Source organism: Monodon monoceros, unplaced genomic scaffold, assembly GCF_005190385.1.
Source record: "Monodon monoceros isolate NGI ecotype Baffin Bay Population unplaced genomic scaffold, NGI_Narwhal_1 Super_Scaffold_5, whole genome shotgun sequence".
Taxonomy (NCBI): Eukaryota; Metazoa; Chordata; class Mammalia; order Artiodactyla; family Monodontidae; genus Monodon; species Monodon monoceros.
Window position 1 is genome coordinate 25,015,363 of NW_021703782.1, and position 22,130 is coordinate 25,037,492.

The 22,130-nt window shown below is 42.8% G+C and overlaps 1 protein-coding gene across 3 annotated transcripts in view; it reads left to right on the forward strand.

Annotated features, from left to right (window-relative positions):
- The window catches only part of FAM120A (family with sequence similarity 120A), a 104,110-nt gene that overhangs the window by 62,616 nt on the left and 19,364 nt on the right, over nt 1–22,130 (forward strand). For 2 of the 3 annotated variants that reach the window (XM_029201504.1, XM_029201505.1), the window contains exons 9-12: nt 1,653–1,880; nt 4,455–4,629; nt 14,192–14,441; nt 22,004–22,118. In XM_029201504.1, the coding sequence (XP_029057337.1) occupies nt 1,653–1,880; nt 4,455–4,629; nt 14,192–14,441; nt 22,004–22,118 (768 nt within the window). Of the gene's footprint in view, nt 1–1,652; nt 1,881–4,454; nt 4,630–14,191; nt 14,442–22,003; nt 22,119–22,130 lie in introns of those variants that run through there. The other variant, XM_029201506.1, reaches the window with a different exon arrangement.

Consider the following 22,130-nt stretch of genomic DNA (forward strand, 5'->3'; position numbering starts at 1 on the left):
TGGCAGGGGTGAGAGAGGAAGGAGGAACCCCAGGGCTGCGCTGCCACCAGCCTGCTTTCTTTCACAGGCAGGGTGGTGACCTGGTAGAGATCCTCTTCTCTCTGCTCGCTGCATAGCCTTCCAGAGCCCTCATTTCTTGTAGGGTTTTTGTGGTGATTAAGTGAGAAAACCACCTGGGATGTATACATTAGAAATGAAAAAGATAAACTAAATTTTATTTTCCTTTTTTTTTTCTATTTCTACCTGTTAATATTCATCTCTAGAAATATCTGTTTAACTTACAAGGCCACATCTGTCCCCACATGTGATCACTTAGGATGAGCTGGTCTCCGGCTGGAAGAGGGCTTGTTTTATACAAGGTGATGGAATATCAGAAATCTGTTTAAAACTGAGATATTCTCACTGTTGAATGATTATCCTGCAAATAGGTAACAAAAATGCTTTCTGGATACCTACTATTTGCAAAGTACCTCCCAAAGCATTTTCAGTTGTTCATGTCTACATTCTATGGAATGGAAAGTGTACAAAACACTCGTGAGTTATCCATGAGTTATTCGTCTTAAGACTAATTTTGGCGCTTTACGTTTTAATGGATAAAATTAAGCACTCGTTGCATACCACTGTAAAGAATACATTTCGTTTCAAAACAGAAAAATGTATATTTTTTAAGGTGCCACAAAATCAGTGAGCAATTATTATTACTAGGATTTATTGTGAGAAAAAAAAGTTTACTGCAAAAATAATAATTGCTCTTGGTAAACAATTAGGAATTTGCTAAAATTTGTAAAGAGAAAACTAAGACTCTCCCACTGCCTTTCCTCCCCTTGGTCCTGCTGCCTTGCAGCAATCCAGCACTGAGGTAATCATTTGGTGTCCACACTCTTTCCTATTCATGTACATACATTCTGTATTTTGGTGATTGGTTGTAACAGAATGGGTATTTTTCACCTGACAGTTTACCATGCACATATTTCTCTGTTAGTATATATAGATCTGACTCATCATTTTTAATGGTATTACCTTGTTCTTTGGTTTTAATTTTTGGTAGATAGTTCTCTACATATACTTAATTTGGGACTTTTAATGACCTAAGAGAATGCCTGAGGTTTGGTTTTTGTTTCTTCTTTAAATAACAACTAGTGGTGGTGGTGAAGAGCAGGCCTGACTCGAGCCTAGTTTTGAGTCCCAGGTCCATGAGTTACTGGTCTTGTTACAACAGATGAAAGGCACACCCTCTCAGAGCATTAGTTTTTTTTGTCTGTAGAGAGGATGATGCCTATTTAGTTTAGGAAGGGTCTCCAAAGAAAGCAGAAACACAGGAGTTGGCCACATGGGGGGAGCCAGGTGGGACCAGGGTTAGCAACCACAAAAGGCCATTCACCCCACGGGGATCCCAAGGGAGGAGCCATGGGTGGGGGTCACCCAGCAGAAGCTGCAGCAGTCCTCCAGGCTCCCACCCCCAACACAGGCATAGTGGGTGTCCGATTACCACTTCCTCTGTCCAAGGAGGAGTGGGTCATAGCTCCCTTGTCCTCATTGGCAAAGTTGTTAATCACATCTCTCTGGATAGGACTCTGTGTTGCAAGTAGACAGGTTAAAGGAGTGGAAATATGACGTGAAACCATTTTCCCCTCTCACCCATTGCTCTGTAGGCAGAAGGTTCGTCCACTGCCTCTTCGGGCAGCCAGCTTGCTGAGGGAAAGGGGAGCCAGATTGGCACTGTTCAGCCAATTCCGTGCCTCCTGTCCATGCCCACCAGGAACCACATGGACATCACCACCCCGCCCCTGCCCCCCGTCGCGCCTGAGGTGCTGAGAGTGGCCGAGCACCGGCACAAGAAGGGGCTGATGTACCCCTACATCTTCCACGTCCTGACAAAGGTATGCACAGGGGCTGTGGGTGTGGCTGTCATCTCACAGTGGTCACTCCTGTGGAGTGTGTCCTTGTTCCTTTTGGAACTGCTTTTTATCTTACCAGCTACTTGAAACAAAGTTCATTTTCCCTTTTCTAAACTTTGAGAAAAAAGATGGAAATTTATACTTACAAATATAATAAAAGAAGAACTTGGGAAAAGTCTTACTTTCCTCTTCAATTTAATACAAAATATTTTTGAGACTTCTAATTAACGGCACGTCATATTACTTTCTGATTTGTAATTTTATTCTTTTTATTTCTAATATCAAAATTTCCTACATCATGTTTATGCCGTAGCGTCAAGTTAAATTATGATGTCACATTCAGTATCTGATGTATCATCTGTCTGAGAAATACCCGACTTCTGAGTGGCTGACAGCAGTTCATGTAACTCGACTTGTTCCTCTACCTCACTGAGCACTTACAGCAAAAAATGGAATACAGGACCTCGTCGGTTTATTATCTTACTAAATGTATGCTTAAATAGATATACAGTGTGGTATTAATTGTTTCTGAATCTTAGTGTCTTGAATAGATCTATGTGTACTTAAATTTCCTCAATGATTTGTAGTCTTTATGTTTATAATCACAGACCTACAATTTAACAAGTTAACTTGGTGACCAGATTTCTCATGCAGAATTGGTGAATTACTGTATGTATATTTTTAACATGTTTTCATCAGTATCTATACCACCATATATGATCAAACTTCTTTCTTCCTATTTTCTGTTGTCCATCTATGGTTTGTAGAATGGAGTCAGTAAATACAAAAGTCACTCCCATTCCACAGCACTCCTGAGCTGGACTTTAACCGTTAATTGACTAATTTGAACTGCTTACTTTTATATTTTATAAATTAAAGGACATGAAGAATATTATATTTTATACAATAAAGGAAAAGAAGACCGGTACGACTTATTCAGGTCCTTTAATGTATTTTTAAATTGTAATTGCCTCCAAGTCTCATCTGTTATTTGACATGGGTATGCACGTGTGGTATCACTTCTCAGATTATGGTTATAAAGTAAACATTTTATTTTTCAGGTCCAACATAAATTATAAGGGTAAGTGAAAGTTACTGCTGCGGGAAAAGGATTTTGCTAAGTTTAAAGGGACCCGAGTTTGGGGAAGATTGTGCTCTTTCTCTTTGTGGCTATTTGGAATATGAGGTCCCTGGACCCCCTGCTGTTTGTGCCCTGTCATGCTGGTGGATCTGACTTGGGGACTGTCGGTTAAATCAATCTGAGTGATGCAAACTGCCTGTCCTCCTCTTCGGTACTCACTGATTTCAAGGGCAAATATTGATAAAATCACTGTGGTTGAGAAAAGTGAACTCGACTATTTTCTGATTTTAAGGTGCCACCTAAAATTTTTCAATATATTTGGGAAAAGTTTAGACTAAAATGTGTACTGTTTCCTGGGACCTGAGTAGCTCTGGTATTAAATTGTCCAGGCTGAGACATTTGTAGTGAAGCTTCATTATAAGAATGTAGAGAATTATCGAAGTCTCATAATATTGAGAGAGTAATACTCACTAGATGAGTGTTAACCACATGTAGCTACTAGATTAATGAGTATGAAGGTTCTGATAAGGGAAAAGACCAATTTTGAAATAAAATTTATGTGAAAGAAAGAGCAAATGCAATGACATAATTAAAAGTATGTATCAATAGAGTTAATAGACACTGGAGGTCATAAATATATTTTTATGTTATGAATATACATAAATAAAATTCCTTGTGAAATCTCTTGAGATGTACCTTGATGGCATAAAATATTCAAGACAGGACCAGGGTCTCAGGTGCAGGTGGTCGTAGCAGTCATTTGTCTCCTGGAGCCACAACAGAGCCCCTGCTGTGTTGGCAGAGGGGGATGGGGGTGAGGAACAGAATGGGGCCTCCTTCGTTTTCTGCCCCTAGTGACAATCATGCCCTCTCAGTCAGTGTGACGCGTCTGTTGAGTACTTGGTGCACTGGGGCAGAGGCCTGATACATGCCGAACACTTTAAAAATGTATAACGCTTGAAAGAGTTCTCTTAGGTAGATCGTTTTTGTGTATGGTAATTTTTTATGGAAGAGCTTGGTAGAGAAAATTTGTGACCATTTTGTTTTCAGGGTGCTCATTTCTTGGATTTTGTATAGGTCATTGAAAATTATGAATTTCATTACATATGGCTATCTTGACTCATAAATAAAATTTGCCACTTCTCAGCATTTTCTATTCTATTTGTTGTCTGATGTTATCTATCTAGACTGTTTCAAAGACTTTGGGATCATCTACATGGTTTTCTTTAGTTCTTGGTTCCAGATTAAAAATAAAACAATGTAGATTTTATTTTGACTCTTTGAGCATATGTTTTGACTACAACCTGCTAAATGAACTCTTCCTAAACATCTTGATGTAGGCAACTTATTAAGCAATTGATTTGGAATAGAATTGCAATTTCGTTAACTGGAGATAATACAGTATATTTCTGTGAGTTTATTGTAAATTCAACATGAAAAACGTGCAATATTATTCTGCTTTCTTCCATGCAAAGGGTGAAATCAAAATTGCTGTTTCTATTGAAGATGAAGCCAGCAAAGACCTGCCTCCCGCCGCCCTGCTCTATAGGCCAGTTCGTCAGTATGTTTACGGAGTCCTGTTTAGCTTGGCAGAAAGCAGAAAGAAAACTGAGAGACTTGCTTTTAGAAAGAACAGACTTCCACCAGAATGTATGTACTGTAAAATCCATTGTTTGTTTTCCTCGGTACCTCGTAATCTCTTGTGCATTTTTAAAGCATTAGAAGGATCGTAACTGAGTTCGCCCTGAGAGTCCCCACATAAAGGAGGTGGGCTTCACTGGGGCTCTTAGGAAAGGAGGACAAGCCACGGGCTGTTTTCCTCAGTAACATCCCAGCAATGGTGTTCATTCAGTAAAATGATAAAATAGCAGGTTTATGCTTTAAACTGAACGTTGATCCGGAAACAGTCCTGACGATTGCTGTCCTGCTGTGGTTAGCATGTCCCAGACAGGGCAACAGCAGTGTCTGCTCTGCTGTCCACGAGATATGGTCCACTCTTTCCAGAAGTCAGTGTTCCTGGGGCGGTCCCACCAGCTATGCACAGGGCCACTTCTGTGCAGTTGATGTATTGCTGCACACATCCCTGAAGCTGAGAGGGGACTTGTAATGATCTCCCTCAGAGACCCCTGGCTGATCAACTCTGGGGGTGGAGGGAGAAGTGGAAAGACAGAAAATGTTTGAAAAGTTGAGGTCAGAGTGTTCCCTCTTCTAGTGAGCCAGTGTAATTTGGGGGGTGGGAAATCATGCCTTTCTGTTCTAGGTAACCTTATCTACTAATGTAGGGAATGTAAAAGTCACTGTATATTTAGTAGGAAATATAGAAAAGTTTCACAAAACATGCAGTCTAAAATAAGAATATTATGAAGTGTGGAAATGGCAGATTACTAGATCATCCTCTAAACTAAGGATGTTTACTGATAAATCACCTTCTTGTATGGCAGGTCAGTACAGGCCTGGTAACATGGGAGAAGCTGACCAGTTCAGGGACAAGTGTGGGAGTGGGTCTTACCTTTGGAACTCAAAACTAGAGAGATTCTCCAATGCTAAAAACTCAGTACTATAGATTCCTAAGGTTTCTATTTCTAATTACTGTGACACAATTGTGATTCTGTAAGCCTTTAAAATGAAGCAATCTGTCACTACCCTTACTTGAAGATAGTCGTACTGAGAGTGGCGTATGACTGTAGCTGGAGAAGGTGATGCCGGCTCTGCAGGGCCACCTCTAGCTGATACTTCTACTGCCTTGATCAGGGCTGTAGACACCACGTGAATACCGAGTGTTGTCAACGGACACTCTTTTCAAAGGCCCAGTATGTTCCGGATGTACAAATCCTCATTCTTTTCTCACGCTGTGTGATTTATTTGCTCAGAAAAGAAGGACCTTTCTAACTTTGCATGGGATTGGTCAGTTTTCTGTGCTGGCCCACCCAGGCCACCCTGGCTCCGCAGCTGTGACGTCCACTTCAGTTCACCTCCGTCTTCGTCCCTATAGCCCCTTGGGTCTCTGTTGGGCATAGAATGCTGAGTGCTACAGGGTCCCATGCAGCCCCACTTCCTGCCGTATCCACAACTCCACAGCACCACATTGGCTTTCACGGTGAAAGGCTGTTTCTTTCATTTGCTTGTATGTTCCAGAAACATAGTTATCTTTATGCAGAAACTCCTCAGGAGCTTTCAGTGATCACAACCTGGAGACCCTCAGGTAGATCCCAGGTCGGGCTCCCCTTTGCAGTATTCACAGCTTCATACAGCAGCCTGGATATGGCTGGTGTGCTCTGTTCATGCCCTCAGCAGTGGGCAGTGTGCATCCCTCATGTCTGGTTCAGGGAGTTCTGCGTCACAGGTGAGCTGCAGGTGCCAGGTGCTCTCAGGAAGTCAGAGACTTGGTCTGTTCTGCCCTGCTGCCAGTCTGAGGCTTTAAAACGCTGTGGAACACAAAGCTGGCAGCACACAGCATGCTCCGCTCCCTCATCAGTTAATTTGTACCTGGGTGGTACAGGTGTCGTACTGGCCTGCGAAAGGCTGGCCTGTTAGCAGACAACAGGGGAAGCAGAACCCAGGGGAGAGTATTAACTAAATGGACCAGCATCCTCTGAACATAAGCAAGAGAGAGGCACATTGTCGTGAAGGGCTGAGTGTGCAAACCACACCATAGGGCCTGATGCTGACAGGGTCACTTTGCCTGTAGCAGGCTAGTTCTGGCCGGGGCTGGAGGGCATGGGGAATGGCATGATCAAGAGAAGAAGAGAAGAAGGGTGGGTGGTACAGTCTGGGTGACTCAGATGAGCTCTGTGAGGCTATGGATGGAGGTGCCTTGACCTCATTTGGAGGGGGGAGGCACAGGGGAATACAAAGGAAAGGAGGAGAAAGGTGTACTAGTGTGAGGTGGACGGGGGAAGGGTGAGGTGAGTGGGAGAAGGCCGTAGCTTCAAAGAGAATCTGGCAGGCATGTCTTTTTCCTTTCCTCCTGCCTCCACTCCCCTCCCCACTCCTCTGACTTCTTTTTAAGGATGAGACAGACACAGTTGTTTGTCACTGCTATGTTACTTTTGGCTAATGGGAAACACTGACTCTTATGATGCCACTGATATAGGTTTCCAAGCTTGCAACATCTACTAAGTGACTATGCATTTTACTATTCTTACCGAGAAAATGCTGTAGCTTCTTGATGGTCTGGATGAGATGGGAAAACAGCAATGTCTGATCATGCCAAAAAGAGCATTTTCTCAGGAGTTCTTGGTTGACAAGATCTGAAAATATGTTGAAATCTTGTTTTACCTACACTTACTCTTAGACCATATGTAGATGAAACGAAATCAATGGCACTTTGCAGGAGATTCATAAACCCCGTGAACGTGCACCGTAAGGTCCTTGGGACAAGTTTGTTTTCCACATGCCCGCTGACTTTGCCTTCTACTTTGGTAGTCTGGTAACCAAAACCGAGCTATGTGGGTTCCAGGTAAACCCACCTACTCAAGTAGGTGATGCACCTGCTTCTGAATGTGAGGGTTTTGATCTAACATGGCTTCAGAATGCTGTGTGTACATAGGCATGTTCCTGGTGTGGTCACTGTGACCATCAAGAGTTTTCCCAAGAGGGCTTTGTTGTCAGAACTAGTCAAAGGACATATTGAAGTCTGTAGGGTTGTTCAAAAATACTTAACTCTCATTAGATATAAGACACGTATTCATTTGGACATTAGTCTCTTGCTTAAGGCATATGATAAAATGTTCATAATCTACAGTGAATTTTCGTGTGACTTACCAAAGTTTCGTTTTTAAAGTCATTATATGGTTAAAGTAGGATATCTATAGTTGGATCCTTAAAAAATTCCAGCCTTTGAAAATCATACTGAATTACATGCTGGCAGTTTATTTTTCCGTTTTTTTCTGTCCATTTCTAGGTTCTATCATTTTGCTTTTAGGAATTTAATAAGAATACTTGTTTTATTGTGGCAGCATGCTACTGAAGTCACTATTGTGGAATTGGAAATCCTACCAGTCCAATCAGAAGACTGCTGACCCAACACAAACAGATTCACCCAGATGTGTTGGATGGTGATGGTGGCAGTTGCTTCGGGGAGAGATGGGAACAGGGACCTAGCTGTCTCTGTAGCTGCTGGAATAAAGGCTGGGCCTGGAGACAGGCGCCTGGGTCTGAGCCAGCCCTGGCCTCGAAGCCTTTGTGTGTGAAATCCAGATGGCGTGGCTGCTTCTCAGATGCACTTCTGCCCTGGAGTCAGCTCTGGCCTTTAGTGCCCTATTGACTCTTCTCCCTGGGGGCGCTCCTCAGCCACCTGGGCACTGGGGTTCCCCCAGGTACTCCCCAATGGTGAAGGGGCCAGAAGAAAGGGATCAGGTTCTAAAAAGACTACAGGATAATGAGTCGTCTCATCTATAGCTGAACCGTTAAAAATCCAGGAAGTGATTTGTGAATTTAAAAATTATTATCCACTTAATAAAACTGGCTTCTGTTTTCTGCAAGTCTCTTCAGTACCTCAAAATTAAGTAAAAAAAAAAAAAGCAGGCTTGGGAATTCCCTGGCGGTCCAGTGGTTAGGATTCCCCTGCAGGGGGGCACGGGTTCAGTCCCTAGTCAGGGAACTAAGACCCCGCAAGCTGCGCAGTGCAGCCAGAAAAAAAAAAAAAAAAAAAAAGCAGGCTTGTAGAAAATAGATGGGCATAAATTATAGACACGTGAGATGTAGTTATGGAAATAGAAAGCAAGTTTATATACTATGTTTATATTTAGTATACTTATGCTATATTTGTATTTCTCCATATTCTCTACTTTTTAAACTATCAAGAAAAGCCAAAAGGAACATTGATTTCTTTTTCCTGGTCTACTTTGCTTTAGAAATTTTGTTAGTGCCAAATAATTGGGACTGCTAATTGAAAATAAATAAGTTAAATTTGTTCATTGTGAATTACATTATAAAACAGAGTACTATAGCATGACCAATATTAATTAGTGTGCTGTTTCAATATGTGTGAAAATTGGTTATCATTATCATTTTTTTCTTACGATTTTATGAAGGCTGTTTATATATTAATCTGAATTTCTTTATTCTTCAAAGCTTTCCAGAAGTAGCATTAGCAAACTGCCTTTTCCTCACAGAACTTTGAGCAGCTGAGCTCAAGAGACAGCTGTTGGGGAAGGCACTGTTGTGTGACAGGCAGTGTTTGATGGTACTCTTTTGGATTAATGTTTATGTCATAGTTCCTTGAGCTTTGGAGTTTCTAATATAGTAGGAATGACATAAATGGGAAAAATGAAGACCAGGAACAGTGTTTACCACATGTCTGTAACACCATGTTCTATGTGCCCCGTGGCCTACTGAGCATGTATATGTTTGTGGACAGTAGGATACCCCCAGGCTCAGATATGAAAGGTTTAAGGAAAAAATTCATAGTCTTTTACTTTTGAGAGTCATGGAGGGTGCTCACAGATGTGTCAGCATGAGGAAATGGGGGACTAGCTAGTTGAAACCCCATAACCTGTACACAGTGCTGCTTGGTAGTTAACCAGCAGTTTTCCCCATTGGAAGGATTGACCAACTCTCATTGCACCCATTTTTCTGTTGCTGCCCCGATACGAAGGAACTAGAGTTTTGTTTCTATTTATTTGTGTGGTTTTGTTTTTTTTCTGTAGCTCCAGAGGAGAGCTCAGGGAATAAAACAATGGCTTCTTCCCCAGATACACACACTCGCACAGACACAGACCAAAGGGTCCAGTTGGCCATAGTATTGGAAGTTGTCTCCGTCTTTTTCCTTACCTGTAACCATATTGTGTGTGTGCTACAACTCTCACTCCTAAGCCCTTATAGCAGGCACTGCTAGTTGCTCATGGTGCTCTGGCACTGAGCTTAGAGACATACTTCATCATATGGCACCATAGGCAGCCACTACCAGTCAGTTGGAATAGGCTTACAAAATGAAACGTTCATTATTCCTGGTCTGGGATGGATCCCAAATTCAGCATTGTAACAGATTTCTTAGGTAGCTGGTTGTCGTGTGTGTAAATGTGAAAATAGTAGATGATTAATGTCTGATGGAAAACATTGGGTTTTTACTGACAGCTTAAGTCTTAATAGTGTTTTATGTCTGGAAATTGTATTTGAAGAGGTACTTCCAGTAAAGAAGCTGCATTATAAATTTAGCTTCCAGTAATACAGAAAACTTGTGCCCTGGAGTTGTTTTTGCCAGTGTAAAAATTCAGTTTAGTTTCAGGTAAGGAAGACAATCTAATATTCAGTTTTTTTGAAGTTGTCCACTTGAAATCATGAGTTTTCCTGTCAGTAGAAAAGACGAGATAAATATTTATTGATGGTGACACACAGAAAATTTATTCATGGACAGTAGCTGGATTAGCTAACCTCTGGGATTCTCTTATTCTTGTTTTAACAAGGCAGCATGAACATGTCTTTCCAAAATGGTGCCTTCACAGAGAGGGTTTTATACCCCAGTGCTCTCGTCTGCATGCACTTGGAGTGTTCTCATAATCCAGCCGCCACGTACCATCTGGATAATCCCTGTATAACCAGTGGGTTTTGCAAAAATGATAAGAGCCCAGGTTACTTGCTGTTAGCTGGCTACTTTGCATCTGCTTATTCCTGTGAGCTGAATCAGAGACCGAGCCTTCCCTCCTGGGCAGCAGCGACTCGGGGAGAAGCCTGGAGCCAGAGGGAGAGAAGGTACCGTGTGTGTTTCAGCCACCCCAAAGGGCAAGCTTGTAACACAGAGGCTGCCATGTGTCAACCCGAAAATGGGATGTCCCTTGGAATTCATTAATCTATAAAACACTAACCTTTAATTAATCTAATGTAATGAGCCTATACAACGTAAGTTGATCTCACACAGTTGAAAGCACATAACAGGGGTGCAAGATGCCTTTGTGTTTCCTCATCTGGATTGTGCAACAGAGTGAGTCGTTGGCCCCTTTTTTTAGTGCCTAGTTCCAGGGCTGGGCCAGCGTGAGGCAAATGAGGGACCCAGGCCTCAGAATTTAAGGAGACCCTCGTTCTCACACTGGCACGTGGGAGCTGGCACCTGAGCCCTGGGCGCCTTTCCTGCCTCACCCAGTGCATACTAGGTGCTCAATAAATACCTGTTAGGTGACGGGCCAAAGGTTCCACAGCTATTAAGTGGTGGTGTACGCAAAAGATCTCCAAGTTTTCAGTTTAAAAACAGATACACGTCAAAAAAATAAAGCGAAGTGGAAGCATCTTTGCTTTTGGAGCAAAGCTTTTTGTTACTGCACATTTATTTTCTCTGAGAAAGACATGTATTTCCTAAATTAGATATGAGCCATTCTTGTCATGCCTAGTGCAGATAAGCAACAAAAATGCTTTGGATATGAGAGGAAGCTGCTATATCTGATGCCTCCTTTACAGCTGCAGTCTCCCCTGCCCTGTCCTGTGCTCCTGGTGGGTATGGACTGCATGTCCCTGCTAGTATTGGGGCAGTCCTTTCTCTAGGACACGGGAGTTCATGAGCATCAGCTGGCGGTCCTCAGGCACGAGTGTGCTCTCATCTGTAGCCTATACAGGCTGAACAGGATCTGAGAACACAGCATCATGCCAGGTAAATTCAGGCATACTTAGGTCCCTCAGAGCCCCAGCTAGTGTGGACAGCTGTCTAGGGCAGCTTCAGGGAACACTCAAGTGAACAGACACACTTGTGAAGGGACTGCTGGTACCTCTGACCTCCACTTATCCTCGATGTAGGACATGGAACATAAAGTATGTATAGGTCTAAGCATTCTGAACTTGAGAATGAAAATCTTCCACCAAAAATTTATTTCTAGAATGAAAACAATGTAATAAAATGATTGCTAAAAATTATTAAAGAGAGACAAGAGCAGAGCTGACAAAGGGGGAAGAAATAAATGGATGAAGATGAAGACAGCTTTAATAAGAATGCCTCTTTTGAGAAAACTCAAGGGAGACTCCTGGCACTATAATCTGAGTTTTTTAAGATGCAGTAAACTTATGCTCTGTGTGCATGCGTGTGTGGTGGGTGTGTGTGTGTTTGTATTTTGGGGGAAGAAAGTGAGAGACCTTAGATTAACTAGGTTATTAACCCAGATTAACAACCAAAGATAAAATCTAATTAGTTCCATTAAATAAATCTTTGCCATCAAAATGAAGATGTTACATAGAAAAAATAGATTTATGCATTTTTGCTTGGGGGGCATGAAAATGAACTTTGTGAACTGACCTAATAGAAACATAGCATACTGGTTGTCTTGTAACCTCCTTTCACCTGTTTTCTTGGGGCTGACAATGTGCCAGCCTCTCAGACTGTAGTTGGGACAAAGGTGGGTGGGGTGTACTGCACCTAGGAGGGCCCTGCGGTGGTGACGGCCACCCTCTGCATACGGGTGGGCGTACGGGTGGGCGACACGTGGAGCTGTGCGCGCTGGAGGTCGGCAGGAATGGGGGTGAGTGCTAGATTGTGAGTCCGAGGACAGGGTCTGCTGGACAATGGGGACCTTGTGAGTTTGTGTCTGGCACCTAAAATATAGATAAATTCAAAGACATGTATTTATATATACATGTATATCTCTGTTTTGACTTGATGGATTTTAAAACAAACATTTTAAGTTAAAAATTTTTTTTTAACATTTAAACACTAAGATATACAAATGTAACTTAAAGGGATTTCCCAATGACAAAACAGTTACTTTTTTGTAAGGAAATTTTCAGAAACTGTCTTGACTTGTACCCCTGCTCAAGCAGCCTGCTCCTGGGAGTTGGGGTCCATGCAGAATGGCTGGTCATGGCCCTCCTCTGCAGCACACTGTCACCTGACTTGACTGGGGTTGATTGTGCAAAAGCTTGCTTTTCCTGTTGCTAACAACTGTGTATATCCAGGTATCTGACTCCTGAAGTTCTTCGTGACATTGGAAGAGACGATTGTCTTGCCTGATTTGTTCAGACTTGGGGTGGAGCTAGAGATGAGCCAGTTAATCATTTAATTTTGTCAGGATTTGGGTTCTTCACAGTCTCGGTTTGCCTCAGGTGTTACTTTAGGGAAAATGAGCCCAGGGAGGGGGTATGGTTATTTGGATATAATTGATGTATCCGAGATCACATTAGAATCATAGCACCATCCTGGTTTCTGTATCAGCTGTCAGCCATGTGAGGGGAGGGTGGGGTATGCTAGCAGCTCTCTGGGTCAGGAGCTCCATGGGGCCCTGCTTCAGTTCTGATGTTTATTGACCAAAGTGAGCTGTTTGTTACAAAATTCACACCCAGATCTGATGAAATTGTTTACATCAATGCACTTTGGTGAGAAATTTTAACATATTTCTCTGCAGTATGCTTTATCTCCATTTTTTTCCTTCCCCCGTCACAGTTTCTCCCTTAAGTTATTTGGAAATTATGTGGGAAAATGTGCATGTTTGCGTGTTTTAAGAATTAATTGATGCTAATAGTGGTAAAACTACGGTGGATAAAAGGTCATTTTTTTGTATGAAATCAACTTAGAACTTCTTGATTTTTTTTGAAGTGAAATGGGGAATTTTACAGTTTGTCTTCAGTCTTGCTGAAGAGAAATACTGTGTGCTGACTTCACTTGGGATTTCAAAACATGGACTGTCGCTTCCGCTTGCCACTTTACTGGGCTTTGGGGATCTCACTACGTGGTAGTTTGTCCCTGCCAATCTTTAAAATAGACTCTAACAGTTACATTTGTTAAAGTAGGAGGTCCTTAAGTAAAGTGGCTACCAAATGCAAATTATTTCTCAGATCTAATTAGTATGACATGTAGAAAAAGGTTCAATTAGGTTCAATAGTTCAATTTAGCTATCTAAATTGGATTTTCCATGGATTTCTGTGATAATCACATACTTTCTGTAAGTTGTACCCATTGTTATTACTAAAACTATTAATGGATTTATAATATGAAAACAAATTTTATCTAACATCCTTGATTTACACATATTAGTTATATGGGGAAATCTAGTTTGATTTGATTGAGAAGAAATTTATTGGTGGCCGGACTGAAAATCTGAATGAGTCACCGAAGTTCATAAAGAACAAAATGAGGATTAGAGGTGAGGATTGATGACCAATGGCTTACTAATGAGAGAATCCATTGTTATACCAGAATGACATCTTCCATACTGTAATTATTAGAGCTGTTTGTTTTTGTTAGGCTTAAAGTAGCTGAGATAGGGCATAAATGGTTCTCTGATTTTCCTTCCTGTAGTTTCACCAGTGATCATTAAAGAGTGGGCAGCTTACAAAGGGAAATCTCCGCAAACCCCAGAATTGGTGGAAGCTCTTGCCTTCAGGGAGTGGACCTGCCCCAATCTGAAGAGACTCTGGCTGGGGAAGGCAGTGGAGGACAAGAACCGCAGAATGAGGGCCTTCCTGGCCTGCATGAGGTCAGACACACCAGCCATGCTCAACCCAGCCAGCGTGCCCACTCATCTCACGGTGCTGTGCTGCGTCCTACGGTAGGTGCTGCTGGCCGCTACCTCAGCCGCTGTGTGTTCCCTAGCAGGTGCTTGTACAAATGCCTCTCAAAGATGCTTTCTGTATGAAGCAGGTGGGGGTTATTCCAGATGAATCATGTTGTCGGTTGAAGTTTGTCCTTATCTTATATTTTCATATATTATAGAAATATAGGCCATGTAAATGCAGTGTGGATTTGAATTGATGCTATATAGTATGTTCATAGAATAGGTATATTTGATGAACCTGTATTTTATGTAAATATCATAATGATTTTAAATATAGTTTATCCTTTAAATGTTAAAGCTTTTGAAGGCTATTGGGGAACTATATTATGTATTATTTGTAATTATTCTTCAGGGAAAATGTGTCTCTTCTTCCTCTTTCATTTATTTAAGCATATGTAGATCAGTATGGACTCTCCCTAGGGTTATAACCTGATATAACCTTGTTATTTGGTTGTTCAGTTTGTTCCAGCTCAGACCTTGGGAGTTCGTTCAGTGGCTCCTATGTCCCGTGTCCCCCCAAGCATGTCCTTGCTTTCTGGCACCACAAGATGCCCAGGCTGTCCTGTATCTTCCCTGCCCTGGAACCTGCCATCTCTAAGGGGCTGGCTTCTGCCTTGGAGAGAGGGGTTTAAAAACCTAGATGTGGGCACTCTGTGCTTCCAGACCCTCTCAGCCAGTGGGCCACAGATGCCTATGTGGACACTGTTGGTGTTTTGGAGTTAATTTGAATTGGCCTGTATACTTGAATCAGGTGAATTGGTTTTTTGAGGGGTTTTTTTGGAACCAGTTTCAAACTTAGGAAAAAGTTGCAAGTATAATACAAAGAGCTTTTTTTTTTTTTAAATACTTGGATGTTTAAAAGAAATACTTGTGATTTTCTAACAAACAGGGACACTGTCCTATGTAACCACAATACGGCCATCAGGATCAATCAACATTAATACTTTATTTCTATCTTAACTTCAGGGTTTTGTTTCAGAGCCTCCCTTTGTATTTGGAGGTGAAGTTCCATTGGTCTTCAGCAGATGCTGTAGAGGGAAGAGCTGTTCCTCTGCTCCTCCTTGTCTCATCCATGCTGTGCATCTGTGCTCTGACCACTTGGCAAAGGGGGCGTCTGCCTGGCTTCTCCAGCGAGGCCATTCCGTCCCCCTCGTAACTAATATGACTTCATGGGAGGCACTTTGTGTAAAAATGCCATTCCTCCTCAGACTTCAGTGTATTTATATCAACATGGGCTCCTGGCTTCATCGATGACTTGTGGTCCACTGCTGCTGTCATGTAATTTGGTACTCCACTGTCACCTGTTGGGCCAGCTGGGGGACTCGTCAGTCTGGCCTCCATGTGAGCACTTCTGTGCAGAGACTCTGACCTTACCGTGGATGCCCCCTTTTCCCAGCAGCCCTGGTTTCTAGTGATGGGGTCAGTATTGGACACCAGGCTCTTGACAGCAACTTTGCTGCTCCCAGACCTTCCCCAGTATGCGTACAGGCACACAAACAACTGCATGTTTATAGACTTCCGCTTCTGATTTCTTCAACCTGCCCATCCTAGCTCTCCCTTCCCATGTGTATGGTCTCTGGCCCTGACAAACAGTGAGAGCCTGGGGCCCAGCTGCCATATAGGTCGTCACCTGCCCCAGCCCTGTGTGTCCCATCCCCCTGGGCTGGCCCCTTCTCCATGGTCCCCTGACCCCCACTGGGTCTCACCTGCTTCTTGAGGACGGGGGCAGAGCTTTAGTCAGGTGTTTATTTCCTCGAGTTTCCTACATTCATAACAGACTTTATGGCCAATAACTTATTTAGAAGCCTTTCCTTAATTAAATTGAGGTTGACTAAAATTAGCATATTGTATCAGTTTCTTATCTTTATCTCCATTGAGGATTAGCTAGTGAGAAAGACTAGTTTTTTTGTTTTGGTTTTAGAATCCTCTTCTGGTTTCCTCTGATGGAGAGTTCATTTTATATTAGCCAAAACGTTAAGATTAAGACTTTGGGTGCTCTAAGATCAAATTAGCGGTAATAATTTTGGTTACTTTGTTTGTGTTTCTTCCGAGTTTAAACTGATGTGTGGCCTTTAATCTAGTGGGTGGACAGCTAACTGTCTACCGTATACCTGACCTGAAGGTCCCACTGGGCACTGAGTGAGGATGATGTGTGCTGTGCCTAAGGCTTGTTTGGCTGCCTCTTGGCCAGAAGCAGCTGTGCATTAGTGCAGGACAAGCCACTGCTGCGTTGATGTGAGCACAGTGCTCACATTATTTCATGCTCCTTGGGATGGCGGTGCCTTCACGTCTTGTCTCTCCATGCACTGGGCCTCTTGGGACACTGGGTTGCCTGGTGGGTGCAGACTGGACAGTGTGACCAGGCCCCACTCTTTTTTTTTATATATATCTTTTGGGTTTTGTTTTTTTTTTTAACTTTTTATTTTACATTGGAGTATAGCGAATTAACAGTGTTGTGATAGTTTCAGGTGCACAGCAAAGCAATTCAGCCACACGTATACACGTATCCGTTCTCCCCCATACGCCCCTCCCATCCAGGCTGCCACAACATTGAGCAGAGTTCCCTGTGCTATACAGTAGGTCTTTATTGGTTATCCTTTTTAAATGTAGCAGTGTGTACATGTCAATCGCAAACTCCCTAACAATCCCTTCCCTCCACCCTTCCCCCACTGGTAACCATAAGTTCATTCTCTAAGTCTGTGAGTCCACTTCTGTATTGTAAATACATTCATTTGTATAACTTCATTTTAGATTCCTCACATAAGCAATATCATACGGTATTTCTCTTTCTCTGTCTGACTTACTTCAGTCTGCATGACAGTCTCTTGGTCCATCCATGTGGCTGCAAATGGCATTATTTTATTCTTTTTTATGGCTGAGTAATATTCCATTGTATATATCTTCTTTATCCATTCCTCTGTCAATGGACATGTAGGTTGCTTCCATGTCTTGGTTATTGTAAACAGTGCCGCAGTGAACATTGGGGTGCATGTATCCTTTCGGACCATGTTTTTCTCCAGATATATTACTGGGCCCCACTCTTTGTCTTTGTGGCCCTTCCTTGGCCATTACCCCAGAAACAGCTATGCTTCTTTTAGGCACTGTTCAGATGGCCTTTGGAAAGTCTTTCCAGATTTCAGGATTGTCCTGGTCCTTTTTTTGTGTTGTTTATAAAAAACGTGCTCATTTTAGAACTTGAAAAGGTTAATAAATGCAGCTAGTGATCTCTCATTTCACCAAACCTCTTCCTGTGCTTATCTCTGTGGTGTCGAGAAGCTACGGTGAGTGCAGCTCAGGTTCCCTCGTATTTGCTACTCTGGTGGAAGCCAGAAGACATGCTTGGTTGTGCAGACTGTTGTGTGCCTTATGGGCTTGGAGCCATGGAGTTTCCCACTTGGAAAGACTCACAGTTTCAGATCCTGAGGAGGAGGGGCTTACTTACTGAGGCGAGGTGGTTGGGGAGAGATGAGAGAGAATGGCTTATGGAACCAGTCTCGGGGATTTGGGGCCAGGACACCAGTAAATGGGTTAGTCCACTTCTGCTAAGAGTATTTGTTCTACCTTCATGAGTGTTTTGGGCCACAGGGACAAGCAGGTAAAGAAGGATTCCCTGCATGGCTTCTGTTTGATTGATGGGTATGACCTGCTGAGAACGTGGGGTGAAGAGTGGGAAGGGCATGGAGCAGGGGTTTGGGGGGGGGTGCGGTGCAAATGAGTAAGAGGGTTGGTGTATGTCTCCAAGGGCCTGCCAAGGACAGGCTGTGGCCTGGGTCCGTGGCCCAGTGGTCTTTCTCTGGCGAAATTGCAGCTGTGTGACAAAGGTCTGCTGAGGATGGGGGAGGGGGCAACAAAGGGCAGAGCCTGTGTCCCAGATATGGTAAGGCCCTGTGGAGGCCACACAGCATGACCCTTGGCCTTGATGGCTGGGGCGGGGCAAATGTCCGCAGTCACAAGTTTGGGCTGTCATCCCAAAGGCTCTCCCCTTCCTTTAATCTTTTTTTTTTTTTAACATAATTTCAAACTTGAAGAAATTATAAGATTAGTACAAAAAGTTGGTGGCTATTCTTCACCCAGATTCCCCACATATTAACCTTTTACTGCAGTGGCTTTCTCCTCTTCTCTCCATGTGTCTGTGTGTTTGTCCTTAATCCCTTGAATGGAAGTTGTGAATGTGATACCCCTTTACCCCTAAACTCTTTATGTTTCCTAAAAAAACAAGGGCATTATCAAAATCAGAAAAATAACACTAATACATCTGATCTACAGATCTTACTTAGATTTCTCCTATTATCCCAATAACATCCTTTGTTAGCAACAAAATCTTGCCTTGTGCTTGTGCTCAGGTGCCTTGTCTCCTCCAATCTCAGACAGCTTCTCCTGTTTCTTTGGGTTGATGCAGAGATGTTTCTGAAGAATAAACACTGGTTTGTTTGCAGACCAGGGATCTGCAGATCATACGTCTTTTAGACAGCATGTGAACTGATGCGTGTGGCTGCTCCAGGAAATTGTGTTTAAAAACAGGCAGCCAGCCCCTGGGTGCAGTTTGTCAACCTCTGGGTAGACTATTTTCTCCGTCTAGATTTGCCTCTGTTCCTTCGCAATGAGATTCCGCTTCTGCCTTTGGGGCAGGCATACCCCAGCCGGGAGGTAGTGGTTTTCTCTGTGCTTTCACTAGTGATATCAGCACCCATACAACAGCAATAAGGAGAATGGGAGAAGAAATGGCAGTCAAATCTCTAGAAATCCTTGTAGTGAAGATGAGGAGGGGCCAGCATCTGAGCAGAGGTTCAGTGTGAGGGTGAAGCAAGTGTCCAGAACAGAACAGAAAGCAGCCTTTCCTAGGGTACAGCTGAGACCAGACAGACGAGATCCTTATCCAAGACAGCTTCTGAGAAGACAGACTGAGTTACGTTCTGGAGGAACTTAATAAATACAATAAGGGAGATAGAGGGCTTGAGCCCCCAAACAAGTGCAGGCTTTTCCAACACCCCAAGGAGCATACCAGGGTCCAGCTCCCCATCTGTGCCAATAGGAGGCAGACCACATTGGTCCCCCAAGTGATGTGGAGACCTGCTTCTGTTCCAGCTTCCGTGCTTCTAAAGGGTAGTGAGAGGAGAGGTGACGAAGGGGGAACTGCAGATACCCTCAGACTTCCATGGTAGGAAACTTAAGGCCTGACCCAGGAGGAAGACATGGAAAAGAATGTCTAGAGAGAACTGAGAAACACAAAGTGATTGAAAACACTGTCAGTGCACAGATAGGAAGAGCGTGAACACGTGAGATAACCAAGGGTCAGTTTTTGCTGCTCTCACCTTTGCCCCTGACTGCAGTGCCATTGGTGCCATCCATGTTCTATGGTATTTAAGCTGTCTATCTATGTACATGTGTATCTTTATGAACACACTTCATACTCTTTCTACATCCAGAAAGTCTTTCTGAGGACTTACATTGAAAAAGAAATAAAGGGTGACTTTGTTAAAATGTAAATAGAAAGCCAAATGGAGGAAGTGGTAGGTATTCTAACCCAAAAGGCTTTTCATTATTGCAGCTGAACTGACTGCTGAGAGTCTTTGCTGCCAGAAAAACCAGGAAAGATCTTAAGAAAACCAGCCTGTCCCCAAAACAATCTTTTCCTGATTCATAATTTTTAAAGAAACATCTAGCCTAGGGCTAGGGGATGAAGAGGCGAGTTAATGTTTCATAGATCTGCAGGATGAAAAGAGTTGTAATGATGGATGGTGGGAGGATGTCTGTGCAACACTGTGAATGTACCTAATGCCCTCGCACTATCCACTTAAAAATGGTTAAAGTGGTAAATTTTATGTTATGTGTATTTTACCACAATTTTTAAAAAAATAAGAAATAAAAGGGTTGTATAACACGGGTACTTAGGCAAAGAACATTGTATGTTGAGCAAAATCTTTGCACAATAATTTTTTTCAGAGAAAAGTAGGGAGACTTTCTTCAGATTTGCTGTTTCTTGCATCAAGCCCTGGTAAAAACTCAGTATGATTGTTTTATTTAAGATATTTGGCACTCAAACAATTGCAAAGGGTGTTATTTTTGTCATTGTAAATGTTGACAGTTTAATGAAGTAAAACTTTTACATCACTCGAATCTAAATACCATACATCCACTGTTTGTTTACCTTGAAATTGCATGCCCTTTCTGCTTCTACTACATAATTTTACCATGAAGTATATAAGCTCTGTGCCTCCACTTCCCCATCTCTACAATGGGATAGTAATGGTTCCTGCCTCAGAGTTGCTGTGACCACTTGAGGAATCAGTGTGTGTAAATACTCAGACTAGTGCCTGGCACCAGCAAGCACTTTCATTTTTCTATTGGGATTTTTATTGAAAATACTTCTCTTAATCAGCCGGATGAAACTTCCTCCTTCACCTTTTAAGTTTATGTTCCTGTGGGTGGATGTTAATTATTACAGAAATGAGAGCGGACTCTGTACCAACTCTGATGCTGATTTTTGTTGACTTAAATTTTAAGCACTGAGAAAACGTTCTCAGCAGACAGGACTGGAAAGAGTTTTGTTAGGCATGTCACAGTTCTCCAGGCTCCTTTTAAGCTATTTGCCAGAGATCACATAGGGATCTATGTATCGCCAGAAGTTATTTTTGGTGATCATCTGGCAACTTGGCTAGGTCATCCTTCAAGTTTGCTGAATGCAGAGACTTAGGAACCACTGGACATGCAGTGAGACTTATGATGAAGTTCTTAGTGGTTATCCCTTTACTCTCTCACACCCAAATACTATTTGGGATTGTGCCTTCGCTTAATGTCCTGGAGGTTGTCACTGGGGCAGTGCCGTGCGGCAAGGTGAGTAAAGGGGAAATGATTGGCAGAGAAAAGGGACCGTGGACACCTGGCAGTTCTCAGGCAGATAGTACAAATGGAAGTTGAAGTTGTAGAAATTGATTTCCCTTTAGCTGCTCACACCAGCGTGGCCCCAGTAAGTCTGTGTGTCCCCAGGGATTGCAGGTACCAGTTCTGAAGGCTGAAGCTTTAGTTCTTGTCCCTGCTGTCCCTTCCTATTCCACTGCAGGGCATTCACCTGCCACTGCCAGAGCCCCTTCTGTGCAGACGGTTTGCACAACACTTACTCTTCATCAGGAGATAAATCTTGCTTATTTGGACCTAGGGCCTGCCTCCCAGGTATCCTGTCTTGAATTAAAATAGATAAATCATATAAATTTGCGCTTAACATATATTTTCAGGGTTTCAGGGTAAAATTTGTGCTTAACTTTTACCTCAAAAAAGTAAAGTTGTATCGAAAAATCACTTACCAGCTGGTTTGCAGTGTGTTTAAATTTAGTGTTATTTTTAATTACTCCAAACATTCTGATCAGCCCAGATGATGATTAGGTTTTCACTTGTAATTGGCATCATCCAGTGAAAATAGAAAAGCTGGGTAAGAAATCCATATAGGCCTCCTTAGCTTGTGTCACCCTGAGTCTCCTTAGAACCTGAACACCAGGTTATGCATGTGACTGGTGACTGCTCCATCCTGACACCAGGCCTTCTCTGTCTACCCGCTGTAGGTATATGGTGCAATGGCCTGGAGCACGGATACTGCGTCGCCAGGAGCTGGATGCCTTCCTGGCACAGGCGTTGTCCCCCAAACTCTATGAGCCTGATCAGCTGCAGGAGCTCAAGGTAATTGACAAG